Source organism: Sciurus vulgaris, assembly GCF_902686455.1.
Source record: "Sciurus vulgaris genome assembly, chromosome: 3".
NCBI classification, from domain to species: domain Eukaryota; kingdom Metazoa; phylum Chordata; class Mammalia; order Rodentia; family Sciuridae; genus Sciurus; species Sciurus vulgaris.
Window position 1 is genome coordinate 3334764 of NC_136463.1, and position 27223 is coordinate 3361986.

General features: G+C 53.1%; 1 protein-coding gene across 2 annotated transcripts in view; it reads left to right on the forward strand.

Moving 5' to 3' along the window:
• Nucleotides 1-26655, forward strand: part of USP36 (ubiquitin specific peptidase 36) — a 31538-nt gene extending 4883 nt beyond the window's left edge. For both annotated transcript variants that reach the window (XM_079131076.1, XM_079131077.1), the window contains exons 4-20: nucleotides 202-417; nucleotides 5510-5620; nucleotides 6222-6324; nucleotides 9844-9911; nucleotides 10269-10339; nucleotides 10914-10996; nucleotides 11902-12013; nucleotides 13021-13161; nucleotides 13953-14053; nucleotides 14765-14903; nucleotides 17456-18103; nucleotides 18727-18857; nucleotides 20622-21191; nucleotides 21895-22091; nucleotides 23165-23266; nucleotides 24144-24259; nucleotides 24639-26655. In XM_079131076.1, coding sequence (XP_078987202.1) covers nucleotides 202-417; nucleotides 5510-5620; nucleotides 6222-6324; nucleotides 9844-9911; nucleotides 10269-10339; nucleotides 10914-10996; nucleotides 11902-12013; nucleotides 13021-13161; nucleotides 13953-14053; nucleotides 14765-14903; nucleotides 17456-18103; nucleotides 18727-18857; nucleotides 20622-21191; nucleotides 21895-22091; nucleotides 23165-23266; nucleotides 24144-24259; nucleotides 24639-24770 — 3041 coding nt within the window. In that variant the 3' untranslated portion in view covers nucleotides 24771-26655. The remainder of the gene's footprint in view (nucleotides 1-201; nucleotides 418-5509; nucleotides 5621-6221; nucleotides 6325-9843; nucleotides 9912-10268; nucleotides 10340-10913; nucleotides 10997-11901; nucleotides 12014-13020; nucleotides 13162-13952; nucleotides 14054-14764; nucleotides 14904-17455; nucleotides 18104-18726; nucleotides 18858-20621; nucleotides 21192-21894; nucleotides 22092-23164; nucleotides 23267-24143; nucleotides 24260-24638) is intronic.
• The last annotated feature ends 568 nt before the right edge of the window (nucleotides 26656-27223 follow it).

Sequence of the window (27223 nt, forward strand, 5' to 3'; positions counted from 1 at the left end):
TAGAACTGAGCGGTCTGGAAGGTCCCTGGCATGACTGTTCTCTGAGTTCCCTGGGGCGTCCAGTTCTGGGAGTGCCATGCCCCTCAGGGAGCTCTTCTGACTAACGTACATGCTAAGAAAATGTCCCAGGGTTTCTTTTGGAATCTGCCTGTGTGTAGACTTACTTGTCCCCTTTTCTTCCCTTTTCCCTTTTTTCCTTAGGGAATGAACGCCCATGTGGTGGTGATGGAGTCCCAGCCCCACAGAAAGTGCTCTTCCCCACAGAGCGCCTGTCTTTGAGGTGGGAGCGGGTTTTCCGAGTTGGCGCAGGGCTGCACAACTTGGGCAATACCTGCTTCCTGAACTCCACCATACAGTGCTTGACCTACACGCCGCCTCTGGCCAACTATTTGCTCTCCAAGGAGCATGCACGCAACTGTGAGTGGGGCTGACCGTGTGGGGTGACTGCGAGCTAGAACCACCCTTCTCTAACCAGATACACCATGCATGTGGGCACTGCTCTTCCCATCTGAATTACCCTGGTGAAGTTGTTGACGTGTAGTAACTGGTCAGACCCACGTTTGAAGTGGAACACACCAGTAATCCCAGCTGCTCAGGAGGCTAAGGCAAGAGTACTGTGAGTTCAAGGCCAGCCTGGACAACATAGTAAAGCCCAATCTCAAAATAAAAAAGCCTAAAACTTAATTAGACCTGCTGTAGGACAGGCTGTGCAAGTTTGGTTGTGTTCTCCAAACTTTTCTGAAGGAAATTACCCAAACAGAAATGAAGGTTTGCAAAAGATAGTTCCACAGTATGTATATTCAGTTATTTTATACACCTGTATACCAGTGTTTTATGTACACTATACAACATGTCTCAAAGTAGAAGTTAAAATGGAGTAAAGTAAAGGTGAATTAAAATATGACATCAAAAACCAGGCATGATGAGTTATCTCTGTAATCCCAGCTACTCAGCGAGACCCTGTCTTTAAAGGAAAAATTAAATGGCATGGGGGTGTAGCTCAGTGGTAAAGCACACCTGGGTTCAGTCCCCAGTACCAAAATAAAGAAAAGGATCAAAAAACTGAAGGAAATCTGAGGAGTCTATTTTAACTATTAAAGAAAGTGAAGCAAATGATTAAAAGACTTCCCACAGACTTCACCAGTCTTGTGTGATTTCATGGGTAAGTTTTGTTTTTGTTTTCTTTCTTTTATACTGGGGATCAAACCCAAGGCCTCTCATGTGTTAGGTAAATGCTCTACCACTGAGCTGCATCCCAGCCCTTATAGGTAAGTTCTGTGAAACTTTTAAGAACTAAATCATACCGGTCCTTTACAAAGTCATCTAGTGAATCAGAAAAGAATAGAGAGAATATTCCCCACCTTGTTCTGGAAGGTTCTTATAACTTGGATTTCAAAATTAAGGACAAAATAAGAAAGAAAAGTTATAATCTCATGAATGGGGCTTAAAGTTCTAGATTAAATACTAGCAGACTGAAGAGTTTTTCAACACATGAGCAACTCCTGCCCATCATCGGACCGTAAGAGCATTTCGCTGCCAGGAAATCTCTCTTGAAGTTGAGGGGCCACAGCACTGCAGTCGAGGGCCTAGAGCTGGCCTGCAGGCCTGCCTCCCAGTCCTGCTGCTGAATACTACCTGCCTTCTCTCTGCCGCCTGTCCAGATGAATAGCATCATCTGCCTTACAGAGTTGTCATGGAGCTCAGGTGACTTCTGTGAACATAGAGCAGGACTGGGGGCACACAAAGTACTGTATAAGTGACTGCTAATTAACTGCCTATGCGGTTAATTGCTATCTTAGTGGAGTGAAAGAGAAAGGTCAGCTGAAAATATTCTTGATTAAAAGAAAGAAAAGACTAAGCAGTGTAGTAATAGATGGGCATTTCCTTACTCTGATAAAGGCACATATGCTCTAAAACACAAAAGGCAGCACAGCACCATTCTAAAGAAGCGAGTAGTGGAAGCGTACCCTTCAGATCCTGGCATGGCATGAGTACTGCCCTATCCAGCTCTGTCAACACTGTGCTGCTCCTGGCTGAGTGCAGTGTGCTGGCCTGCAGTCCCAGCGACTCGGAGGCTGAGGCAGGGTTCACACGTCCAAGGCCAGCCTCAGCAGCCCAGGCCCTAAGCAACGTAGCGAGAACCTGTCTCAAAATAAAAATTAGAAAGGGCTGGGGATGAAGCTCAGTGGTAGAGCACCCCTTGGTTCAATGCCAGTGCCAAAAATTTTTTTTAAAAAGATTATTGCTACTGGCCAGAGATACAGCATACAGAAAAGAAGCGGAGAATACTATTATAATTTGAGAACTCAACATGGAAAAGACTGTTAAAAATTAGATAAAATCGCTAGGTGTGGTGGCACACCTGTAATCCCAGCAACTCAGGAGGCTCAAGCAGGGGGTCACAACTTCAAAGCCAGCCTCAGCAACGTAGCAAGCCACTGTTTCAGAGTAAGAATAAAAAGGGCTGGGGATATGGCTTAGTGGTTAGGTGTCCTGGGTTCAATCCCCAGCACCAAAAAAATAAATAGATAAACAAAATAAAATAATAGATGAAATTACAAACAAGGCATTTTACAGAAGAGATAGTTCAAAGTTCGAGAAGCACATGCAGCAATGCTCAGCCTTGTAGTCCTCAGGGAGGCTGTGAAAACTGCAGTGGGTACCATTTCCCATCTTTTGAGTTATCATAAAAGTTCAGAGGTTCAGTATGAACGTCAGAGAGGATAGAGCACAGGGATTCTTATACTCCTGGCCTGAACTAGCATAATGACTTTGGGAAATAGTGTGGCATTAACTTTCACAAAATCTGTCACCCAGCAATTCTGCTCCTACAGCCAGGATCTGTGTGTAAAAATGTCCGATGGGTATGGTCCTGGCTCCTCGGTGGCTGAGGCAGGGGGATCACTGGAGGCCTGCCTGGGCAACTTAATGAGACCCATCCCAGAAAGTAAAATGAAAAATAGAAAACACCATCAAAATGTCTGGCAAAAGAGAGAGCCCAGCCACAGAGCAAGGCAGAGCTGGCAGGTGGCTTCTGAGGGGTCCCGCACAGGAGCAAGCCACAGGAGCCAGGTAGCGTGAAATGTACTCGTGGCACTGACAAGCAGACAGGGAATTGAATAGCTAGGTGAATCTCTGAGTGATAACATTTCAAGGAAGAGAAAGGAGCTAAGAGGAAAGGTGAGCCGTTCAGAGTCAGGAAACGAGACTGGAACCAGGGCTGGGGGTGGCAAAGAACAGGAGCAGAGCTGGGGCCAAGTGGGGGCTGGGTGGTGAACGCGGGGTCAGCTCTGTTGTGAGGGAGTGGCAGGAGTGGTCGGGGTCAGGCCCAGTGCTCTCAGGACAGGCTGGTGCTTCACACTGCAACTCACCCTGTTCCATAGTCCTTGGGGTCCTGGAGGGTGTTTCTGGTGGCCTTTGAGCGAGCTCTGGCAGATCGTCATTGTGTTTATCATGATTCTGGCAGTGAGACCTGTGATGCCAAGCTCGTAAGTGTCTGCCATTTTCCTTCCACTGTTTCCCTGCAGAGCTGGCCTTCTTCCATTCTTGGTTTCTCTGCAGGAGTATTTTTTTGAGCCATTTTTCAGCTTTCTGATGATTAATTTAGCGAGAACTGGGTCACATCTCTAAAGCCTGGTAATGTGCACAGTGAGTGGCACTGCTTGGGTAGCATGCGTGTGAGTAAACAGTGGTCGTCGGCACCTCCAGGTGGACTGCCTGTTTTTCCTGCTGATTCTCCTGTGAGCACTAGCTGCTCTAAGGAGAAGCCAGCGCCACTCTGAAATACTAATATGCTGTAGTGTCCCAGCATTTTATGTAAAATGCATGGAGAAGAGTTGTATCTTTTCTCCCTGCACCCAACACATTCCCTGAGTGGGCCCCGTGTGGACTGGCCTGTGATCTGTCTCTCTGCTGCTGGAGGAGGCCTGAAGATGGAGGCTGCACCATGCCAGGGGTCTCCTGGGCAGCAGTTACATGGAAGGTCAGCACAGTGTGAGCAGCCCCGGAGGGACCTGGGTGAGCCCTGTCCCTGGCCTGAGCAGAGGTGTTCCTGAAGTCATAGGGTTCACTTCTGAGTTATGGTTTTCTAACTTGCAGGAAAAAGTATTTGTCCCTGTGCCACTTAATCTCAGACACTGCCGGGGGTTCAGGAAAACTACCTCATTTAAGTAGTTGCCCTATTCGAGGGATGGTGTGTGAGGCTGGGCATCAGCGGCCTCCTACATAGTGACTGGAGGCATACTTTCCATGTGTCTTTCCTATCCTAATTGAGGCTAGGTCTTGAAAAGAAGTGCTTTTAATAGTTGTTGAAGTTGTTTTGTTTTAAAGTACTAATACCAGTTTTTGCCTAATTTTTGAGTCCTCTAACCATTACTATCATTTAAAAAATATAATGAATGCATATGCTTTGACAAGTCAGAAGTCCACAGTGGAAACTAGATTTGTGTGTGTTCTTGGGGAAGTGGGAAGCAGCCGTCCACGTGATGGCTTTCCCACGAAGGGGAGCACAGGGTGACAGGACCAGCGCTGCGTCCACGGCAGGGTTTAAGGAGCAGGTTGCTGATAAGCGATACCTAGCTTCGTGGTGCAGTTGGTATGGATTGAGTTCGTAAGCACACAGCCAAAATGGCACATATTGTCTGTGGCTACGCACCACAATCAGCACTGTCCATACACGAATGGCCTCATCCAGGGTAGTGGTCGCCTAAGGAACCTGGAGAATGGGATCGCACAGTGTTTTACTTTCAAGACACCTAAAGTGGGTGGGCTGGGTGGCATTACAGTCTTTGTATGTCTTGTATTTAAAATAAAATGGGTCTCAATTGTAGAGGAAGAACATGTCACTCTGGTCTGAGCCTAGCCTGAGAAACCAGTTGCTTTACGTCCAGCAGGGGTTGGCAGGTGGATCTGGCCGGTGACCTGGTTTGTAAGTCAAGTGTTGTTGAGCACTTGCACGCCCATCCGTATTGTCTGGCTGCTTTTGCATCACAGTGGCAGAAGTGCATAGCTGTGGCAGACATTGCATAGTTTACAAAGCCAAAAATATTTGCTGTTTGGATCCTCACAGTTTTCAGCCCTGATGAATAGCAGTGAGGTATTTACTGCACTCAGGAGAGCTGAGATACCTGCATCTGAGGTGCAAACTGAAGAACCATCAGGAAGCTCTGAAATATGTAAGCCTGTCGACCGAGTGATGTAACTTAGAAATGTAAGGAGACATTTTTCTAATCTTCCTGTTGGAAGTCAGACTTATTCTTTCTGTAAACACACTGATGCAGCAAGTCAGTGACACTCCCTGCAGTGCTGGTGTGCAGTTGGTGGAGCTACAGCTTCGGGTGGGCCACGGCCACCACCCCAGCACCTCCAGCAAAGAGGACATTTCCATGATCCCTGAGATCTCTGCCATCTAGCTGATGACCTTCACGCATCTGGTTAGGTCTAATTTGGAGGTGTCATGCTAAGTTCTTGAGAAAGCTCTTGTCCTAACGCTGCTCCTTCCATGTGGCAGGCCACCACGGGAGCTTCTGCATGCTGTGCGTCATGCAGAACCACATCGTCCAGGCCTTCGCCAACAGTGGCAACGCCATCAAGCCCGTCTCCTTCATCCGTGATCTGAAAAGTAAGGGTGGACCCACGGCCAAATGCCTGCAAAACACTAGCTCTGGTTGGCACTTCACGCCATCACACGTGACGTCTTAGGAATCCTGGCATGCTAAAGATCCTGCCTTTAGCAGTGTAGACCAAAGGGTGGGCTTTGAGAGTGACTGGACCAGGTGGGTGGAGAAGGCCTCCTGGTGGGAGCGGGTCTGGCCAGGCAGAGGGACCGCTTGTGTGTGTGTTCAAGACTGGCAGGCGAGCAGTGTGGGGAGGCAGGTGGGGGTGTACCATGTCTTTCTGAGTGTCAGAGGAACGTGCTGTGGGATTCAGATTTCCCAGTCACTCGGCAGGAAAGATGAATCCACAGTGGCTGTTTGAACCTGTGCAGATTGTGGCACTAAAAAATGGTTTGGATTCGTTAGTGTTCTGCATTACCTTGGGAAGCAGTTCATTGGTGGCTCTTACATCTGAGTGGCATTTGTGCCTTCCTATTAAGGAACAGGGTTCAGGCCCTCAGTCTCACTAAAGAAGTCTGCAGCTTCCTCACTTAGTACCTTCCCCCGTGCCCTGGTGATTGACAGTGGGGCTGGCAGCTCTTCCCTCCCTTTTGTTTCCTTCTTCAGAGATCGCCCGGCACTTCCGCTTTGGGAACCAAGAGGATGCGCATGAGTTTCTCCGGTACACTATCGATGCCATGCAGAAGGCCTGCTTGAACGGCTGTGCCAAGTAGGTGCCCCACTTCCCACTTCTCCTGGGGTTGTGGCCCCTTGGGACTGTCCTGGGGAGGCTGCGGCTCTCCGCCTCCCTGGCCTTCCTCTACAGACAGCAGAGTTCGTGGGTAGACGCTGGACCTGCCAGAGCCCAAGCAGGGGGCTGCCAGGGCAGGACTGTCACCCCAACACCCCGCCATGGCAGCGTGGCAGGATCAGGTGGCAGGACGAGGCCACAGCACCACTGTCCTGGGCTCAGGGGCGGGGAGGTGCTTTCTCAGGTCTCCTGGAGGAAGCCCTTATCTTTCTGAAGTCATTTTGTTTCTGGGGTGCAGATGGTGGCAGAACATGTGTGCACTTGGGAAGGGTGATGGGAGAGCTCAGGCTTTCAAGGTGTGACACCGTGCAGTCACATTTGAGAACATAGGACGTGGCTGTCCGTGTAGCAGGTGACTACTTCCTGTATTCTGATCACCATCTGGAAGTGCTTTTATATGCTCCCTGGGTTCATGGTTCAGATGAGAACAAACAGGGAGTTTCCCCAGTTTCCTGGTAATCACCCAGACTCCAAAGAGAACCCAGTATTCTGGAAATACTTACCTAAACAATGTAGGAAACATCTAGAATGTTCTTTAGAAAGGTTAGTTGGGTTCTTGCAGTGGTTGAAATAGAAAACCTCTGGTTTCAGTGGTGATAGTCTTCTGTTGTTCACAGACAGACAGTGATATCTCACCAGGCTCTTGGACGCTGGTCCCCTGTTCTAAGGGTTTGCTCATGGGCTCTTCCCTCCCTCCCCTACCCCTTTCATGGGATCTAACTCGGGCACTGGTTATTTGCTGAATACCTTTGAGTGCCAGGCCCTGTGGCAGGTGCTGGGAATTTCAAGGTTAAAAATGAGGAGCTTACAGTGTGGTTGGAAGACAAGCCTGTCAGCCAGCATTTACATCACCCCGTGGGAAATGCAGACTCCAGGGACTGGCCACACGAGGGAGTCACCCTGCCACCTCCTCTGGAAAGTGACCCTAGCACTTATGTGACTGAAGTTGAGGGGCGTTAGGGTATGGGGCTGGGCCTGGGGGAGGGCCTGCAGAGCAGGTGGAAGGGTCATGGGATCTGCAGTATCAGCCAGTCCTGGCAAGGACACAGTCACTTGGCAAGTGGAGGACAGTAGCAGGCACCTCGGCCCCAGGCCAGACCACTTAGCAAGAGTCAAGTGGTGGGAGATGTTGGACGGTGTGGGCTGGGTGGAGTGGGTGGTTTGGGTTTGGAACTGTTGGTGGGAGATGGAGTCCAGGGATGTGGTCTGAGCCATTGGCCAGTATTGGAAGAGGGGAGGCAGACCAGGTATCAGGTGGACATGGTGCTCACCGTCCGCTGGTCTAGTGGGAGGTAGTAGGGGGAAAAGCCCAACATTCCGTTGAGTGTGCTGGTAGAAGACCCTTTTGGGTTTGGTGGCCTCGATGATTTGGGTGTGACTTGGATTGTGGTCAGAACATGTTCATGGGATGTCTCGGGAACTTCCTGATGTCTTCCCTTGACTGTCCAGCAAGTAGCCAGTGCTCTTGAATGTCCCTGTGTGCTGGGATCTTGTGCTGTTGACTGTCTTGCTTTTGTCTTGTATATGACACACTTGCATCCCTGGGTATGCTTGGAACTGGGAGTGACTGCTGAGTCTGGTCACTGCCCCGTCGGGTTCCTCACCTCTTCTGTGTCTCCTTTGCACCGTAGTTGCAGATTAGGTGCTCACCTCTGTCCTGTCTGCGGAGAGGGCTTGCCTTTGTGGTGCAGAGCGTCTCTGTCATGTTCTCGTTCCGCTCCCCAGGTTCCCTCTGCCTCCTCTGCTGCCCTTCTGAGCGCTGTCCTCCATATTCCTGCATCTAGTAGGTCTTGCTCAGTAAGCCAAACTGAAAATCCTCAATAGGCAAGTCAAACCCCTTGGCTAATTGTGACAGAAAAGTTTGGTCTCAGCTTTTATTGTTGTATTCACTGTCATTATGTAGGGCGTATTTCCAGGCAGCTTTTTCATGACTCGTTATACTTTTTTTAAGTAGTAAACTTCAGTGTTGTGTTGTTTTGCAATGCTCGAGCTTGGGCCCAGGGCCTTGCATATGCTAGGCAAGCGCTCTGCCACTGGGCCACACCCCAGCTCCTTTCTTGATGTTCGGGCAGATTGGCATGTTGGTGACTTCCTTTTGATCTACCCTTTTAAATGCCTGTGGTCCTGTTTTCCAAGTCCTCGTGCATGGGCTCGTCAGCTTTCCGAGGAGCGCCTCCTACCTTTCTCCCTCTCTTCCTCCCACCTGGGCTTCCCGCACACTTTGCCAGGGCAGCCTGCCTTCTGATAGGGTTAAGGACAGATGTGTCCTAGGTTAGTTTCTCGCTCTTGCCCTTGTGAGCTATTGGCTCTTTTTGGTTGGAGCCTTCAGCGATCCTCTTGTCTGCCTGGGCCCTGTGTGGTCCTCGCATTGGTGCTTGCTGGCTTCTCAGCTTCTGCCTGGACTGCAGCCACCCACAAGTTTGCTTGTGCTCTGAGATTATGTCCTTGCTGATTTTTGGTTTAAACACTCCTTCTTTTGATGAGTGATGGTGATGGTAGATAGTAGCAGCTGACTTTTCATTTCCTACCTTTACAATGTAAAAATTGGATCCCTCCAAATAATTTGGAACTCCCAGAGTCTGGGAAGCATTAGGTCACTGAAGGCTGGGCATGGGCCCCTGCTCTGCAGTGGTTGGCGAGCCACAGCAAGAATTGTGCAGGCATGCGAAGAGAGCCCTGGAGGCAGCACACTCGGCACCTGGCCAAGGGCGTGGTGCCCATGAGCAGTCTGGAAGCAGCTAGGGTGCTGAGGGCCTGGGCAGGGGCACTGTCTGGGGAGCAGGTATCCTGGTCTCCTGTGGAAGGCTCCAGAGCGGTGGGATTGGCGCTGCAGAGGCCTTCAGTGGTAGAGGAGGCAGGAGCAGATGCAGAGGGTGGCGAGGAGCCAGGAGCAGAGGTCAGCGTGAGGTTGTGCACAGTCCGTGGACACGACACCACATAGGCACGCGCCTGCAGGAGCACTCGCTCCCTGCTCCTGGCAAGGTGGTTGTTGGTGCCCAGGCTCCTGCGAGGAGCAGTGCAAGCGGAGTTGTAAGGCAGGTGGCCTGTCCCTGCCGCCCTGGGCCGAGCAGGGCACGGAGGGGCTTTGCTCCTGCCTGTTCTATCACCCCACTGCCCAGGGGAGGACAGGGAGGTCTTGGCCTCCAGCCCCATCCCATATTTGGGTCCTCCTTATCCTACTGAGACTGAAAAGAGAAGTGAGACGGTGAGGACACAGGACACTGCTGAGCTTGTGGCTTCCAGAGAAGCAGGGGCATGGTTGCCTGTTGATACGGGGAGCTCTGTGGGGAGCTCTGTGGGGAGCCCCGGCGGTGCTGGGACCCCAGGCACAGGTTAGGGTGTTGACTGGGGAGCGTCTCTTGCATCCCATGGAACTGGGTGTGAGTACAGCTCTGCCTGTCACCCGGCACTCTCCAAGGCATGTGGCCTTCTTTTCAGATTGGATCGTCAAACACAGGCTACTACCCTGGTGCATCAGATTTTTGGAGGGTACCTCAGGTCACGAGGTAAGTGGGGACGTTCTCCACCTGCCTGATGCCTCACCGGTTGGAGCTTGGCCCAGGAACCCTGAGCCTCCAGGGTGCAGGCACGTGAGCACAGTGCTGGTGCTGGTTTGGGTCCGCAGTTTGAGCTGTTGTCCTCCCACTGAGCGGGCTCCCAGGCTGGCCGGCCGGGCCCACGGGAAGGGGATGGCGTTGCTGCGCTGCTCGTGAGAGGGAGCGCCCACGGCTCCCAACTCTCAGAGCTGGTGCGGTGCTCCACTTTGCAAAAGCCAGGTGGGGGGTTGTGACCCTCCGCTTCCTTTGGGTGTTGGAGCCTGGGTCCCCACATGGGCTGCCCACTGCCCCGTTGTTCTGTTGCAGTGAAGTGTGCTGTGTGCAAGAGCGTCTCGGACACCTACGACCCCTACTTGGACATAGCGCTGGAGATCCGGGTACGGGCGGGCTCCGTGTTCGTGTTGCATCAGGAGAGGAAGCTCAGAGGCGAGGCAAATCATAAAGGCAGATCATCAGAGATGGGCGGGAGACCGTGGAGCCTCGCTGCCCCGTGGTGCATCCTGTCTGCATGTCTTTCTGTCCTTTCCTGCATACGTTCCTTTCATTTAAAAAAATGATAGACGGAGCCTGTGTGCCCAGCAGCCACCCCGCACAGCCCTGCAGGTGTCGAGGCCACACCTGGGCCCCGTGTTTTGCTGGGCTTGCTGCTGTGCGGCCTTGGGCCTCTGCCTTTGCTGAGCTTCTGAGCAGATCCGGCTGCAGGCTAGATGGAAGGGACTGATTCACATGGCTGTCACTGTCACCGCCAGAGAACGGGCACAGCCTGGCTCTTTGCTACTTTGTGGTGGTTGTTCCCATCGCAGGAGGGGGCAGCAAGTGCACCAGTTCTTATGCAAATTGAGTTTTGTGATTTGCTGCCTCAGCCTTTTCTGAAAAAGACCTTAAATCTGGCGTTTCCTGAGTCAGCCTTTTTCTGCTGTTAATTCCAGTCCCTGTTTTTCTCCTTCTCAGCAAGCTGCAAATATTGTGCGTGCTCTGGAACTTTTTGTGAAACCAGATGTCCTGAGTGGAGACAATGCCTATATGTGTTCTAAGTAAGTGTCCTTTTGCTCCTGGAAGAGTCCAGAAAGTGTAAGACAGATGCAGACTCGGCACATGTCTCCTCGTGGAGTGACCCCCTGCTCAGTTTCTGAGGAGACTGCTGTCTGTGAACGGTTCTTTCATGACGCAAACACAGGAATGGCCCTGTTTCTACAGTGGCTTGCAGGGCTTGTCATGGCCCTAAAGTTGCATGTGTACTGACTTGTAAAGTAGGGTCCACTGTTATCCCCACTGCCCAGGATGGGCAAACTGAGGCACAGAGAAGGGAAGGGACTAGCCCAAGGCCTTATCCATGGTGTGCGGCCGAGAACCACTTGCCGGCCTGCCTCCGAAGGGGCGTGCTGCGCACACAGGTCTTCCTAGTGTTGTGCAGTCTTGTTGGGTAGATGTCCTTATAAGTAGTCATTTTAAAGCTGTAACTGCTGAAGAATATTTCCTTAATTCTGCTTCTTGAGTTTTTCACACTCTGCCCAGTTCCTTTGTTCCCCTCCAGCTCTGCTGCCCCGTCTCTGGAAACTGGTCACCTGCATCCATTTCCTCCCCTTCCTCTACTTGTCTTCTGGCTTTGCTTGCAGCATTTCCCTGCCTGCCTGTCATTTCTTGGCCACATTTGCTTTCATCAGTTCTTTCCTGTGTTGGGCCAAAGTCATTCTTCTTTATGCCTCTGTTGAGCCTGCTGGTTGATGAGGACTGTGCTTTGGGATCTCCATCTTCCTTCCCATCTTTGCTGCCCTCCAGTAGCTTTCCTTGACTTAGGGCAAGTTGATTTTGATGTTTGGCGTTTAGAAGGCACAGATCTCATTTAAGACTCCCTTATAGTCCTTCTTGTTATTCATGTAGCCAACGTGGTGTTCTTCAGAGCATGAACTGACACCTTTTTCACTCACCATCTCTGTAGATGCAAGAAGAAGGTCCCCGCCAGCAAGCGCTTCACCATCCACAGGACTTCCAACGTGCTCACGCTTTCCCTCAAACGCTTTGCCAACTCCAGTGGGGGGAAGATCACCAAGGTGCGTGCTCACTCACTCTGGTCCACAGCCGGGCTGCGCTTTACCCCAGGGCCCAGGGACCTGCGTTTCATTGGAATTTTATGATTGTTATACACAGTCCAGTTCGAGGACCACTGTCTTACTGGAATCTCTCCCCCCGACTTCTGCTTGTTCTCAGGGTGTTCTCAGTACAGAAGTCGGGGTTTCCTTAAGAATAAGCCTGGTGAACACAGGACTGTAGCTCTGGTCTGCTGTGTTCTGTCTTATGTCTGAAGCAGGGGTGGTTGCATGCGGTGGCTTTTTGTGGCATGTGGAGTGAAGACCTGCTTTTTGTGGCATTTAACTGAAAGATGTCTGTTCTCAGCTAGAGCCTGGCCATGAGGTTTGGGGCAAGGCACTTGTCTCTGGAAAGATAATTTTTAAAACTTTTTTTCTATAGTTCACAAGTTACTTGTAAAGCTAATATAATTAAAAATACGTATTAATGGTTTTTGGGGGGAAATGTCTTTCCCTGTGGAAACCTTCAGTTGCTGGGGTACGTTGATGTTGGCATGAGTGAGGGTCTGTCCCAATCCATTAGAAACATGACTTACCAGAGCAGGTGGCTGAATCCATTCAGCATCTTCGTTCTGAAGACCTAGACCCCCGCACTTGTGCCTGTTCTTCCCTCAGCCTTGCTCCTGTAGAGCAGAGGGAGGGAAACCAGTTGCTCTTCTCATTTTGTAGGTGGGGCCAGGTAGTGTGAGAGCCAGCTTAGATGTGTGACAAAGATGAGAACAAACTGATTCATTCAGTGGGACAGTAAGATCACTTCCCATAAGTGGGTTGGACAGGGCTCACACCTTGGCTACTTGTCCTTTGTCATTGATCATTGACAAGTATGTGTGGGGGGTGGGGGTCACTGTACACCGGGTGGCCCCAAATTGTTAAAGACAACCAACTGGGGCATTTCATGTGGTCGTGGATGGAAAGGGCAAATGGATTCAGGGGTAAAGATTTATCTGCCTCTTCCTTGAATTTTCAAACAGGATGTAGGCTATCCAGAATTCCTAAACATCCGTCCATATATGTCCCAGAGTAGTGGCGATCCTGTCATGTATGGGCTCTACGCTGTCCTGGTCCACTCAGGTCACAGCTGCCATGCCGGGCACTACTACTGCTATGTGAAGGTGAGCGCTGCTGTGTTCTGTCCAGTTGCCCTGGTTGGTGGGCTGGCACTGCCTTCTAGGGGCAAGCTGGCCTTGCCCGTGGCAGTTCACACTTGACCTCTGCACATTTATTCTGGAAAGTGTTGATGTTCACAGTAGTATTCAGGTCCTGTAGCCTCCATGCACGGAGTAGAGAGATATCTTTAAAAACGGTTCCAGCCGGGCACGGTGGCACATGCCTATAACCCAGCAGCTTGGGAGGCTGAGGCAGGAGGATCACAAGTTCAAAGCAAACTCCTCAACTTAGGGATACCCTGTGTCAAAATTAAAAAAAAAAATAAAAAGGGCTGGAAATGTGGCTCAGTGGTTAAGTACCCCTGCCGTCAATCCCTGAAACCAAAAAGAACAGTTCCACTAGAAGCTGTATTCTGGGGCTGACAGATATCCTCATCCTGGAGAGCCAGCTGCCTTGTCCTTAAACATGGAGGAATTTAGTCAGAGTCCACATGGTAGGAGATGCCATAGTGCTTATATCTGCCTTAGTCCCCTTTAAGAATAGTAACTGGAACTCAGCACACCTTGGGGTCACATTTGGAGGGTGTACACATTACACTTCTTGTGTGTGTGGTGTTGAGAACTGAACCCAGGGCCTCACCCGTGCCAGGCAGGTGCTGAGCTGTGTTCCCAGCCTTCAGGTGGTACACATTTTAATGAGGAATGGCTACTGGCAAGTTAGCAACCAGACACCTGTGAAGTGAGGATGGCGGCGTGTCTCTTGATTGTTTTCTTTCCTGCACCCCCGTGCTGTGCAGGCGAGCAGCGGACAATGGTACCAGATGAATGACTCCTTGGTCCATTCCAGCAACGTCAAGGTGGTTCTCCACCAGCAGGCCTACCTGCTCTTCTACCTGCGGTGAGGAGCCCGTTCTCCCCACTCTCCTGTGGAAGGGATTGGGAATCAGCGGGGGAACTTGGCATGCCAAGTCAGGTGCCATGTGTCCGCTCCTCTGGGAGGGAACCTTCTCAGTGAAGGCCACTAGCTGTGGAGTGAAAGCCAGAGCCTGGGGAGGCAGGACCGGGTTCCTTCTGCTTCTGCCCTCGTGTTGTATGCTGCCATGAAGCTGCCTGGACAGTCACATCGTCTTGCCATGCTGCCCCAAATGATTTGTTGCCCTGTGGCAGCCAGGCGGCACGGCTCCCTGTGGGGACGCAGTCCCGAGGCAGGGAAGGCACGGGTGGTGGGGCTGCAGCAGCTTCTTTGGAAGGGGCCTTTCCTTGACCTGCTCCCTGACCTGGAGGTTGAAGGATGTGGCGACTGAGATGTTTCTGCTGTTTTTTCCACCCTGCGGAGGTTTGGGTGACACATGAGGGGTATTTTGCCTTCTGGTGCCACGCTCTCCCACGTTGCCGTGCCCTAGGCTCTGTCCAGCCTCTGGTTGGTTAAGGGCAGGGTGATGCAGGGACACTTAGGTTCCCTCAGTGGTTTTTCTGCCTTTGCCCTGCCTTCCCGAAAAAGCAGAAATGTAACCTCAACTTCAAGTTACCCCAGTTCTCCCTTGCTATCCATTTTGTCGTGCCTTTGGGCTTCAGTGCAAGTTCCTTGACTCGTTTCCTTCCTCTGCAGAATTCCATGCTCTAAGAAAAGTCCTGAGGGCCCCATCTCCAAGACAGGCTCTGCTCTTCCCAGCCGCCCAAGTGTGGTTCTAGATCATACCAAGAAGAATGTGAGCAACGGGGCCGCTTCTTCCCCACCAACTGCAAAGGTACTGTCTAAGATGGTGGGGTGAGCCAGGGGCAGTGGTGCATTCCTGGAATCCCAGTGGCTAGGGAGCTGAGGCAGGAGGAGGGAGCTCAGGCTCAAAGCTAGCCTCAGCAACTTAGCCAGGCTCTATCTCAAAAATGACTGGGGATATGGCTCAAGTGGTTAAGTGCCCCTGTGTTCAATACTTGGAACCAAAAAAGATGGTGGGGTGACATGGCTGCTCTTGGAGCTCCTGCCTCATGCGTCACAGATTTCCAGGGGTCTCCTCACATGGGAACCTCAGCCTCAGTGGGAAGAATTTCAGGCAGTGGTTTTGTGTCAGTCAGCACTGTCTTCTAAACCAGCCGTCAGCTTACGTTGGGTAGAGAGAAGAGTCATGAGAGAGGCTGAGCCAGCAGACATAACTGATGCACAGGTGTGTCCTGCTCCGAGGGCCTGTTGCTGTTCAGACGTGCCTCACAGGCATGCTGGTGGCCCCAAGCTACAGTGCAGCACTATGACACACGGCGTGTCAGGGCAAACATCTGGATTCTGATGCCCACCCCGTGGCTCCGTGGGGATCCTCCTTCACCAGCAGCTAAACACCTTGAGGGGTGGAAGGACATCATATGTGCTGCAGTCTGCCCAGATGCTTTAGCAACAGGGAAACACCTGGGTCTGCACAACATAAGGAGAGCACAGCAAAGCTGTGTGGCAAGACGCTGGCAGTCAGGGGGCCCTTTGGAGCTATCTGTGTGGATATTCAAAGTTTTTTGCTTAAAGCAGTTGAGAATGCAGTTTTCCTGCAGGGTGACGAGCCGTTTCCTCCTTCCACCACGCTGACCTTTTAGGGTCAGTGGACCTTGGCACCTGTCTCTGACTAGAGAGCTGAGCCCACACCAGCAGGTGTCAGTGCTTCTCTCAGTCTGCAGTGGGTTAGTTACATATGGACAGTTGTCTCCCTTCAGCATTCAGGAAAACAGCAGCTGAAATGAGGCCCATTAGAGTTGATGTAGGAATTGAAGTGCACGATCTAACAGCAGAATTGGAGACTGCTCTCAGGGGCAGGTTGTGCCTAAGGGTGGCTGCAGGCACCCAGGATCCTGCACGGGCACATCTGCAAGGCTGCCGCACTTACAGTTAGTGTTTTCAGTACATGAAGTTTTCCACATTTGCTGCAGTTGCATAGAAGCTGTTTTTAAGTAGGATTGTGCAAATTCTAGTGTTGTAGAACCTTTGAGAGCAGTGTGATGGAAAGCTGTATTTCTGTTAGAAAACAGTAAACTACTATAAAATGTGGCCCATTGGGCATGATAGCACATGCCTGTGATTCCAGATGCTTGGGAGGCTGAGGCAGAAGGATTGTAAGCTCAAGGCCAGCCTTGGCAACTTAGCAAGATCTGTCTCAAAAATTACAAGGGTGGGCTTGTGGCTCAGTGGTGGAGCACTTGCCTAGCATGCATGAGACACTGAGTTTGATTTTCAGCACTATATAAATAAACGAATAAGATAAAGATCTATCAACAGCTATAAACGTGTGTGTGTGTGTGTGTGTGTGTGTGTGTGTGTGTGTGTGTAAAAGTTTTTAAAAATGCAAGGATAACAAGAGCTGGGGTGTCGCTCAGTGGTAGAGCCCCTGGGTTCAATTCACAGCCTACAAACAGAACAAAACAAAACAAAAAAATTAAAAGTAAAACCTAGGCCAAAAATCTCAAAAGAAAATACAAGTGTGTTCTAACTAAACCTCTAGAAAAAAGAGGACATTCTAAGTTTAAAATTGAGAGATAATTTCGAAAAAGTATAAATTGGCTAACTTAATACATAAACCTTAAAAATCAACAAAGGAACTAAATGTTTGGGAACAGGGAGCTGGGCACAGATCAGTGGTAGTGTGCGCTAAGCATTTGTTGAGGACCTGGGTTCAATCCCCAACACACAAATTTTTTTTCAATAGATGCAACAAAAGCTTAACATTTATAACATGAAAAGCTCCTTGAGATGTCGCACCTCTCTGCGGTGAACCTGCCATGGGTACTCGGGCTAAAGCGAGAGGAGTCCAGCAGCAGTGCGGTACAGAGAGAGGCCTTCTGGAGCTTGGGGCCAAGCAGGGAAGGGTCCAGAGGAGACATTTAACTGCATCAAGTGTCTTGTGGGGCGTGTTATGAAGGAGTCATACTCTACTGTGTACAATGTACAGCACAGGCTGTACACTGACCGCACCAGCAGGTGGCTGGTGGCCAGCAGGTGTGAAGCCATCACTGAGCAGAACCTGCGGAGGGGCTTCAGGTGTAGCTCTGAGACAAAGGGGATGCGGCTCTGCAGGCCAGCCCCCGAGACTTGGCTGCTAGCACTGACGCTTGGGCCTTTTTTCCTTTGCACTTTTCCTCGCTTGATGAAAACATTCTGCTTTTGGTCACGAAATACTAAACATAGTCAAACAGATAGCAGCATTTTTACCACGTGCCCAGCCAAGCCTTTGCCTCGTGCCTGCTGCTGACTGCGACCTTGGCCTCATGGCAGGGCCTGGCCAGCGCCCGCAGAGGCTCTGACTGCTTCTCCTTTGCTCTCCCCCAGCGACCAGACCCTGCGCTGCTGAGAAAGCTGCAGGTCCCCGAGGAGATCGGCATGCCTGTTTCCAGGAACGGCTCTGTGCCAGCCTTGAAGTCACAGAATGGATGCGGCCCTGCCAAGCTGCCCTTGGGGTCCCCTTCCCCCAGACTCTCCCAAACACCCACACACACCCCGACCCTTCTGGATGAGACCGGAAAGAAGGTGAAGAAGCCTGCTCCCCCACAGCACTTCCCCCCGTCCCTCCGAACGCCTCAGGGCTCACCTGGTGCCAGCGAATCTGGGAGCCGTCGGCAGGGCTCCTGGGACAGCCGAGACACCATCCCCTCTACCTCACTGAAGCTCCTGGCCGGTGCCATTGCAAACGGGCACGGGCTGAAGGGGGAAAACGGGAGCACAGACCTTGAGAAGGGGGTTTCCAGCAGCTCCAGCCCAGAGCACTCTGCCAGCAGTGACCCCACCGAGGTCCCACAGGCCCCCGAGGGCACGACCGCTCGCATCTGTGCTTCTCAGGAAACAGACTGTCCCTCTGGTCACTCCAGAGCACTTCCAAGTGAAGCGGATCCTGCGGTGGGGAAGCTGAAGTCCGCCACGGAGCCTGTGAACCTCATGTCTCCTCCACCAGCCAAGAGGCTCGCCCTGTCTGCCAAGAAGGTGGGCACAGAGGGGTCTCAGGCCAGCTGGACTGTAGCAGGGTGGTGGGAGATGTCGGAAGGCGTTGGCCTTCCTCATTCCAGAGGCACAAAGCACCTCTTGGGCATACCTGGCAGTTTGCAGGTTGCAAAGCACTGCCTTGGGGTGGAGGTGGTGGGTGTCGAGGGAGCTCCAGCACTCAGTTCCTCCTGGAGTTGGGCCCAGGGTAGCTCCATTTCTGCTGTAGACGTGGTGTGGACGGGTGAGAGCCAGGCTCACCAGGACGCATGTGGTGGCAGGGGTGCTGGAGCAGCTTGAGTCTTGGGGACCCTGTGCAGGTTGGAGCTGGGGTGCCTCTGGGGGGCTCAGGGCATGACACCATGCTGTGTCGTGCTGAGGTTTTGTCTAAGTTTCCTTCCTTCTTCCTTTTTGTTTCTAACCAACAATACTTCTGGTTCTTCTACCACCCCTCCTCCCCTCTCCCCCTGTTTTCTCTTCCTATTCCCTTATCCTTCTTTCTGGGCTCTGTTTTTTTGTTTGTTTGTTTGTTGTTTTTTTGCTTGTTTTAAATTTTTTATTTTCCCTCTTCAATCACGGAAACCTTTTTTAGACCACCAAGTTTTTATTTATGTCAATAACTGCAGGCCAGCACCCTGCGGAGGGCGACCGGCAGTGACCTCCGTTCACCTCCCCCCTCACCATTCTCCGACCTCACCTACCCCATGAAAGCTGCTCACCCCGTCGTTGCCTCCACCTGGCCTGTCAGTAGAACCAGGTGAGCTTGCGTGTGGGGCCCTGGGTGCCATCGGATCTCCTGTGGTTAGGCGTGCATGGCCGGTGAGGAGCTGCAGAGGGTCCAGGACAGGCCACCTCTCACCTGCTCCCTTCCCATTTGGCGACGGAGCCCACCTGGTTGAAGGCCGTGGAGTCTCTGCAGTCCTGGCAAGCTGTTTTTGTCTTATTCTTCATTTGTCTGCTGCGTGCGAGTCATGCTGGGCATACTGAGGGCTGCCCTGTCCTGTAGCCCCGGCCAGCCCCAGACACAACCTGACTGGGAAGAGAAAGGCTGTGAGTGAGCTCAGAGGCCTGGGAGTCCTTCAGGGACATCCTGGTTTGCTAGCCAGGGTCACATCTTGGTCTCCCAGCAGTGTGCCCTGCCTCCTTAGCCCTCAGAGCATCCCAGGGGCTCCTGGCCATTGGCCAGATGTGGCTTCTAGAGTAGGGAGACTCAGTTCTGTGGGCACTGCAGGAACTGCCGTGGGGGCTCTTCAGAGCCCCCTGTGGATGGGCTTCCCCAGCGTTCCCTCCTGCCCCATGAGACGCAGTGACACGGCACTTGGGACCTCCGGCGTGCTGAGGGTGGAGTGGTGCGTCTCTGACCGTGGGGTTGAGGGCACCCAAACCCCTGGGCAGCTGGGGAGGCCAGGAGAGGGTGCTGGCGAGGGGCGCAGCCACCTGGACTCTCACTGCATGCCTCCGCCTTGCCCTTACCCTGTGGGGCGGTGTGTGACTGTCCATGCTCAGGTGTGCAGCCCTGGCCCTGGCCCTGGCATGGTAGGTCTGCAGCTGTCTAGGTATTTGTTGGGTATTTTCTCCTGTTCTTTTTTTTGTCATGTGACCTTTTAAACACACTCCAGAAAACACCTGGAGTGGCCTGGCCTTGGAGTGCAGGGCACGGCTGCTGTGGTCTGCTCCGGTGGACTCGGTGACAGTGACAGCAACCCTGCTGAATGCAGTCACCCTCTGGGGTTGGCAGCCTTGCTGCTCTGCCAGCCGAGACACTGTGACTCGGGGTTGGGCCTGCAGGGCTGGGGAGAGGCAGGTCGCAGTCAGCTGGCACAGCTCAGCCCGGCCCTTGCATGCCCTGTAGGAGCGCTCAGCTTTGTGAGTCGTGGTCCTGAGTTATTGGCCCCAGGTTGAGAGGAAAACAGTGGTGCTGCAGCCTGTGTCTGCCCTCCTCAGAAGGCTGCTTGCTTGCTTTTTTTTTTTGGTACCATGGATTGAAGTCAGGGCACTTGACCTCTGAGCCACCTCCCCAGCCCTATTTTGTATTTTATTTAGAGACAGGGTCTCACTGAGTTGCTTAGTGCCTTGCTTTTGCTGAGGCTGGCGTTGAACTCACGATCCTCCTGCTTCAACCTCCTAAGCCGCTGGGATTACAGGCGTGTGCCACCATGCCTGGCAGAAGGCTGCTTTCTTCAGAGGACACCTTGCTCTGGGGCTGAAGGGTACATCTAGATGTGACTTCTTTTCTGAACATTGTTGCTCAGCAAGTCTGAATTAAAAAACAGAAACAGGAGAGTTTGAAAAAAAATACTGGTACCTCTTATCACAAGGAGCTAGGATGTACAGTTCTTACTAACTCTGATCTTAAATATAGACTTTGAATTTTGTGGTTAATCTATCTTCAGACACGTGTGATTCGTGCGTGTCTGAGAATTACAGGGGAATACCTTTTTAAAGGGGGGTGAGGGCAGGGAGGAAGAGCTCCGCATGGGCTTTCCAGAATGACCTTCCTTATCACCCTCTGTCCACACAGGGCTGTGTCACCTGTCCCCCGATCATCCAGCCATCCAAAGCCGCCTGTCAGCCCTCCCTCCACGTCACTGACCAGTAGCAGCCCCCAGTCCCCAGGGACTTCAGAGCCACAGAGCTGTTCCTCTTCCTGGACTGCCCTGTCTCAGGTCAATGGGGACTTCAAGTCCCTTTCACACCAGCCGCCTCTGGAGGCCAGCAAGGCTCCTCAGAGCCCCTCCAGGAAGAGGAAGAAGCTGCTCATGGGAGAGCCTCAGAAGCCTGGCTCAGCGGCATGCCAGCCACAGTGCCCCAGAGGAGCAGCCGTGGCGCCTCGCAGGAAGGGGAAAAGGAGGAAGAGGAAGTGCCCAGGGGATGTGGCTGCCACAGCCGTGCAGGAGGGTCAGACTCAGGGGCAGCCCTGGAGCCCCAAGAGCAGGAAGAAGCGCCAGGTAGATCTTCCAGCTGACCCACAGGAGGAAGAGCCACAGGCAGACAACCTAGACACCCACCACCTGAGCAGCAGGAAACGCAGGAGGAGGGGAGTGGAGGGACTCAGCGAAGTTGGGCCACCCGAGGACCCACCTTTGCACAGGTAAGCACAGGGCTGAGACACGCCTGGGTCTCTCCATCAAGAAATCAGAAGCGAGCTGTGTGTGGTGGCACATGCCAATAATCCCAGTGACTTGGAGGCTGAGGCAGGAGGATCATAAGTTCAAGGCCAGTGTAGGCAACTTAGCAAGGCCCTATCTCAAAATAAAAAATAAAAAGGGCTGGGATGTGGCTCAGTGGTTAAGCACCCATGGGTTCAATCCCAGTACCAAAAAAAAAAAAAAAAAAAAAAATCAGAAGTGAAATAATCCATTCCCAGGTGCAGTGTGTAAAGATATGCTGTCCTGGAATTTTAAAAACGTAGGCTGCAGTGGCCATCAGTGGACTCAGTTCCTTGAGTGACCATGGAGAGGACAGGTGCCTGTAAGCCATGGCACCACTGCCTGTACGGGGTGTCCAAGGATGCAGGGTCAGGCGTGTGTTCTCTGGGGCCTCAGCAGCTGCTCCTGCAGTTTGTAGGGCTTGTCCAGCTGGACTAGAGTGAAGACATGTGTTCTTCGTCCCTCACGCTGGTGTGGGGGCATCCGGCTACTTCTCTAAGCCACGTGTAGAATGAGCGATGGAGCTGGGAGGAGCTGCCGGTGCCACCCTGGGGTCCCTGCGCCGAGGTGGGACGCCTGCCTTTGCATCCTGCGTGTGCCTTCGGCGTGCTTGGAGGGCTGACTCTTGCCTCTGGCTCCCACCAGCTGCTCCCCCACGGACCACAGAGAGCCGGAGACCAGGACAGAGTCTCCAAGGAAAAAGAAGAGGAGAAAAAGAAAGCAGGAGTCACCGCAGGAGGAAGAAGAGAACAAGCATCCCGAAGGCCCCGGGAGGCTGAGGCCCGGTGTCTCCGCAGCCCCCGTGTGGAGCACGAATGGCCAGATTCCTGGAGACCGTCTGGGTGAGCGCTCAGGGCACGTTGGTCAGCTTTCCATCACTGTGGGGTCTCAGTCCACAGTGGGCCAGCTCCATGCCCTGGGCCTGAGGTGGAAGGTGTGGGGGAGGAAGGCGCTCAGACGTGGCAGCCAGAAAGCAGAGAGAGGGGAAGGGGCCAGGGACGGTACCAGGGTGCACCCCACCACTGACCTCCTTCCTACAGCCATACCCCACCTGCTAGCTGTTTCCCCCTCCCAGGAGTCCCTTTAGCCATCAAATGGATTGATCCATTGATTAGGTCAAAGACCCCATGATCCAGTCTCTTCCCAAGAGCCCCACCTCTGGACACTGCCATATTGGGGACCAGGACTTCAGCACAGGAAACTCTGGGGGAGGTTCCAGATCCAACCGCCACCAGGGAGCTTCAGGGAGCCCTGACGGCAGCAGCGATAGTGGCACTTCACTGTCCCCGCGTAGGCCTTTCCTGAGCACTGGCCCACGTGCTGGTCAGCTGTGTATCACTGGTACAAACGCCTGAGATAATCAGTAAAGATGGGGTGTGTTCTGGCTCACAGCTCTGGAGTCTGTGGCCAGGGTCTCTGCCGTTGCTTTGGCCCTTGGTAGGCAGCAACTGGTGGTGGGAGCGTGTGGGGGAGCAGCTTTCTCCTGGGGACCTGCTTGGGGTGCCACCGCCCCAGGACCTGCACTAGGCTCTGCTCATTACTGCTTCAGCCTCCTCCCAACAGCACCTTTCTGGGGATGGGCCTCTAAAACATGGGCTCTGGGGGACAGTAGATCCAAACTGCAGCGGGCCATTTCTGGCCACAAGATAGTGTCCGTTCATAGTGTCCCTCCCACTGTGGGGCCCGAAACTACACTGCTGGCTGCAGGGGTGTGTTTTCTGGCTTTTTTTTTTTTTTCAAGAACTGACTGGGACAGTAGCCTTTTCTGTTGAGTGGAGTTCTTATTAGCGCTCAGACCTTGCAGTGTTGATGAGCATTCGTCCCTAATGAATTCTGCAGTTTAAGTGTCAGTGAGGGGTGCGTGACTGTTCCTCCGTGGCTCGTTTTAAGCATGTTTCTCGACTCCTGTCTGTAGGGCCAGGACAGGCTCCTCTTGTACCCTGGAACAGAGAGCGAGAACCTGATGTGGTCCAGGAATTGCTCAGATACTCCGCTGACAAGGCGTATGGGAGCAAAGGTATGTCTGGGCAGGACTTGGTGCTGTCCTGGGCTGGCCTCCTGTGGAGGTAGGCAGGCATCAACCCGGCCTGGAGCCAGGAAGAGGGAGGTATGCATATGGGTCTTCTTTAAACCCACCTGCCCTGGCCATGGCCGAGATGGGTTCTGTCCCATCTGGAGCAGTTCCAGAGGCCTGTGGGCATGACAGCAGCACACACAGCTCCAGGCAGGCTGCTGGAGTGTCAGGGCCCCTGGAAGGAAGGGGCAGGGCAAAAAGCTCCTTAAAATCCACCTTGTAGCAGGCTGGGGAGATAGCTTAGTTGGTAGAGTGCTTGCCTTGCAAGCACAAGGCCCTGGGTTCGATCCCCAGCACCGCAAAAAAAAAAAAAAAAAAAAAATCTGCCTTGTAAATAGAGTTCCAAGCCCAACCTGCAGATTTTGAGAGCAAGCATGAGACATTGTTTCTCAAACCAAGGGCTTGGATTTAGAAAGACATACACACCTGTCATCCCAGCTACTCAGGAGGGGAAGCAGGAAGACTGCAATTTGGGGGCCAGCATGGGCAACTTAGCCAGACCCTGTCTCAAAATAAAAATTTTTTAAAGGGCTGGGAGTGTAGCTCAGTGGTTAAGTGTCCTTGGGCTCAATCCCCAGTACCAAAAAAAAGTGAGCGTTATGATTGGCGATACAGAACTCTGGACTCACTGATGCTGTTCCCATGTTGACCATCCTGATCGCTCTGCCCCTCCTTATTTCCTCTCATGTCCATTTCTGCCCAGAGGTGACACTCACATTTTGAACATGTGAGAGTAGACAGGCCTCATTGGCATTGGCACACAGGTCTTGCAGTGACCTGCAGGGTGGCTTGGGGTACTGACAGTGTGTGTGTTGTGCAGTTCTGAGCTGGAGTGGGGAGCCGTCTGCAGTCAGTCAGGATGCCATCGAAGACAGCAGGCTGGCCCGCACCCAGACTGTGCTTGACCACTGGGATGAAGAATTTGATCGGGGGAAGGTAGGACATGTGACGTGGCTGTGGGCTGAGAGCAGGTCAGATGGCTCAGCTTGGGCCAAGGGCAGGGGGGGACGTCTTGAACTTGGAGAGCAGTTTAAAGCTACAGAGAAGGTGGCCAAGGGAGACTGGAACGGCTGAGCCTGGTCAGGCTCGGCCAGGTCCAGGTCGTGTGTTCAGTTCCAGGGGCAGACGTTGGCCGTGCTGCTGGCAGCCCTTAATCAGTGCTGGGGTGGCAGGGCCTCCCACGGAGGGCTGCTGCACACGTGGCATGAGAGGTACACCTGTACCCGGGAAGCCCATGGTGCGTAGTCAGGCCACCAGCCAGGGCTTGGGCAGCAGCCCTTTCTGGGAATTGTAATGCCTGTGATTCTTGATGTAGGAGAAGAAAATGAAAAAATTCAAGAGAGAGAAGAAGAGAAACTTCAATGCTTTCCAGAAACTTCAGAGTAGACGGAACTTTTGGTCTGTGACTCATCCAGCCAAGGCCACCAGCCTCAGCTACCGCCGCTGAGCTCATGCTTGTCAAGGTCAGTCATGGGTGCTGGTGTCTGCAGCGTGTCTGTGGTGTGTGTGTATGCACATTCTGTGCATGGTGTCTGGTGTGGTGTGTGTGGTGTCTGTGTGTCTGCTGAGGTGCCTGGTATGTGCGTGTGTGGTTTGCGTGTGGTGTGAATGCTAGTCGCTGATAGGAGAGACCTTGTGACACTTTCCAGCTCCCTCAAGATCGCTGTGCCCGTGCCCTGTGGGGACTCACTCGAGGGTGTTCTGGGAGTGTCAAGTCTCTCCTCTCACCAGGTCATATGCCTGTCCCACAGCCTCCAGAGCTGTCACTCCCTGGGAACTCCATCTGGATCTGAGGAGCAGCCTTGAGCAGACTCCACTTCCATGTCACCTCCAGGGTGCTGCACCGTGAGCTGCCATGGCGGGGGCTCCTGGCACCTCTGTCAGCAGGTGACCCGTGAGGCCTGGGGCTTCTGCAGCACAGACTTGTGGAGACATTCGTGACAGGCCCCACAGAGGCCCTGGCACAGGGTGTCAAGCACCAGCAGCATGCTGTGGGGCCTCCAGAAAGGCCGAGCCTCCTTGTGGTTGTGGACAGTGGGGTCTGGGTGGGCAAAGCCATCTCCCCAGCTCTGGGGCTGTTCTCCCAGGGTGTCCTGTGCTCAGGGTGGCAGGGGTGCCTTGGCTCTTCCTGGCAAGCCACCCCTTGCTCCCTGCGGGTGGCGCTGTCTCATGCTGCGCCCTGCTTGTTCTCAGGCCTTGTGTCTGTATGCCCTGCTGTCTGTCTCAGAGAGGAAGGTCCTGCGCTGACCATACTGCTGCTGCTCCCTTCCTGCACGGGGTTGGCCTTCCAGAGTATCTCCTCCTCACCAGAACTCCAGGCTCTGGAGAGCAGAGGCTGAGATGGGGAGCCCTTGAAATCAATGCCAACGCGTCTGCCTGGTGATTTTGCTGCAGCTTCCTTTCAGCGGCAGTGACCCTTGGGTCTCTGCAGAGGTGGTGGTCTTGGGGATGAATTCTCCATAGTTTATTACTTCATATAGAGCATTTATTTTTGAGCAGGCCTGTGGCTTCCTGCTCAGTGTTTCTCTCATATGCAAACCCTTGCTTCGTGTGCTTGGTCTCGTGAGCGCTGTGGACTCTGGCTCACTGCACAGCTCGCGCCACCTTCCCTGCGCGAGACCTGCCTGCAGACCTGTGGTGGCCTGGGCTCCCTCTCGGAGGTGGTCTCTGAGGAGGCTGGCACCTTCTGGCACTGCTCAAGGTGCCGGGCCTGGGGCCCGACTGCCGCCCTCGGCCCGTTCCACCCACTCTGCTCCGCTGCCACCCTTGGGGCCTCACCTGATCCTGGCGTAGAAGGAAGATGCACTTTTTTCCTGTGGGGAGGTACAGTTTTTCCTGCAGGAGGTTCTTTTTGTTTTCTTTCCTGTTTTCATGTTTCCTCTTAAAAGAAGGTGGAGGGAAGCGTGGCTCTGGGCCTGGCTCTTCGGCTGCTTCCCGTCCAGTGGGAAGGGCCATGGCTTCGTGCTCTGCTGCTGGGAAGGCAGGGCTTGCTTTTCCTCCTAAGGTGTTGACATTCGTTCCTGTATGAACTACCCCAACCATGTTTGTTTTGTACCGTTCTGTAGTTAGATCTTAGTTGTCTCTAGCGGAGAACTGACCTCCACTCTCGCCCTCCCCTCCTCCAAATCGTTCTCTTCCCCACTGGATGCACGCTGTCACCCCTTTTCCTGGAGGGACTGTCTCCCTCTCCCAGGCAGTGGAGTGCCTGAGCTGCCTCTGACAGTGTCCATCGCTCCTGGTAGAAGCCAGCCCCTTCCTCCACAGAGAGCCACCAGCCAACCAGGGACCAGGAAGAATGAGACCCAGGACACACCCACATTCGAGGCGACCGTGGCGAACCAGCACCTCAGTGACCGGTGCTCTCGCCGTGGCACCTTGGCGTGCACCCTGCTTCTGTGCTTGGGAGTGGGGGGAGTGCGGGCGGCAGCCCACCTGCAGCGGATCCTCGCCATGCTCCGCACCGCCCCCCGTCTGTTGTGGGGAGCACCTCCCCCGGTCCTGGCTGTGTGGCCACACCTGCGTGTGCACAGGTGTCCCTGCTCTCTGCACTTCCTCTCCAGCAGCCTGGGGAGCCCCAGATGTTGCCAAGATCTTGGTGCAATAAAGAATGTGTTGTCTGACTCCTTTCCGTGTCTGAGCTCTTTTCCTTTGACTTTTACGAAGGTGCGTGGGAGCCAGTTGCCCACCTGTTCCCAAGTCAGGTGGAAGGTTCTGTTGCACTTTCAGGTGGCCCTCCACAACCGGCAGGGTGCCAGGCATCCCCCCACAGCCCCAGGTCCCTACTAATGGGATCTGGGTGGAGTATTGCCTGAGTCTTGAAGTTCAAGGTCCATCTGGCAGCACAGAATCATCCGGTCCAAACAGACCAACAATACAGGGGTAGAGAGCCCTGTTTACATT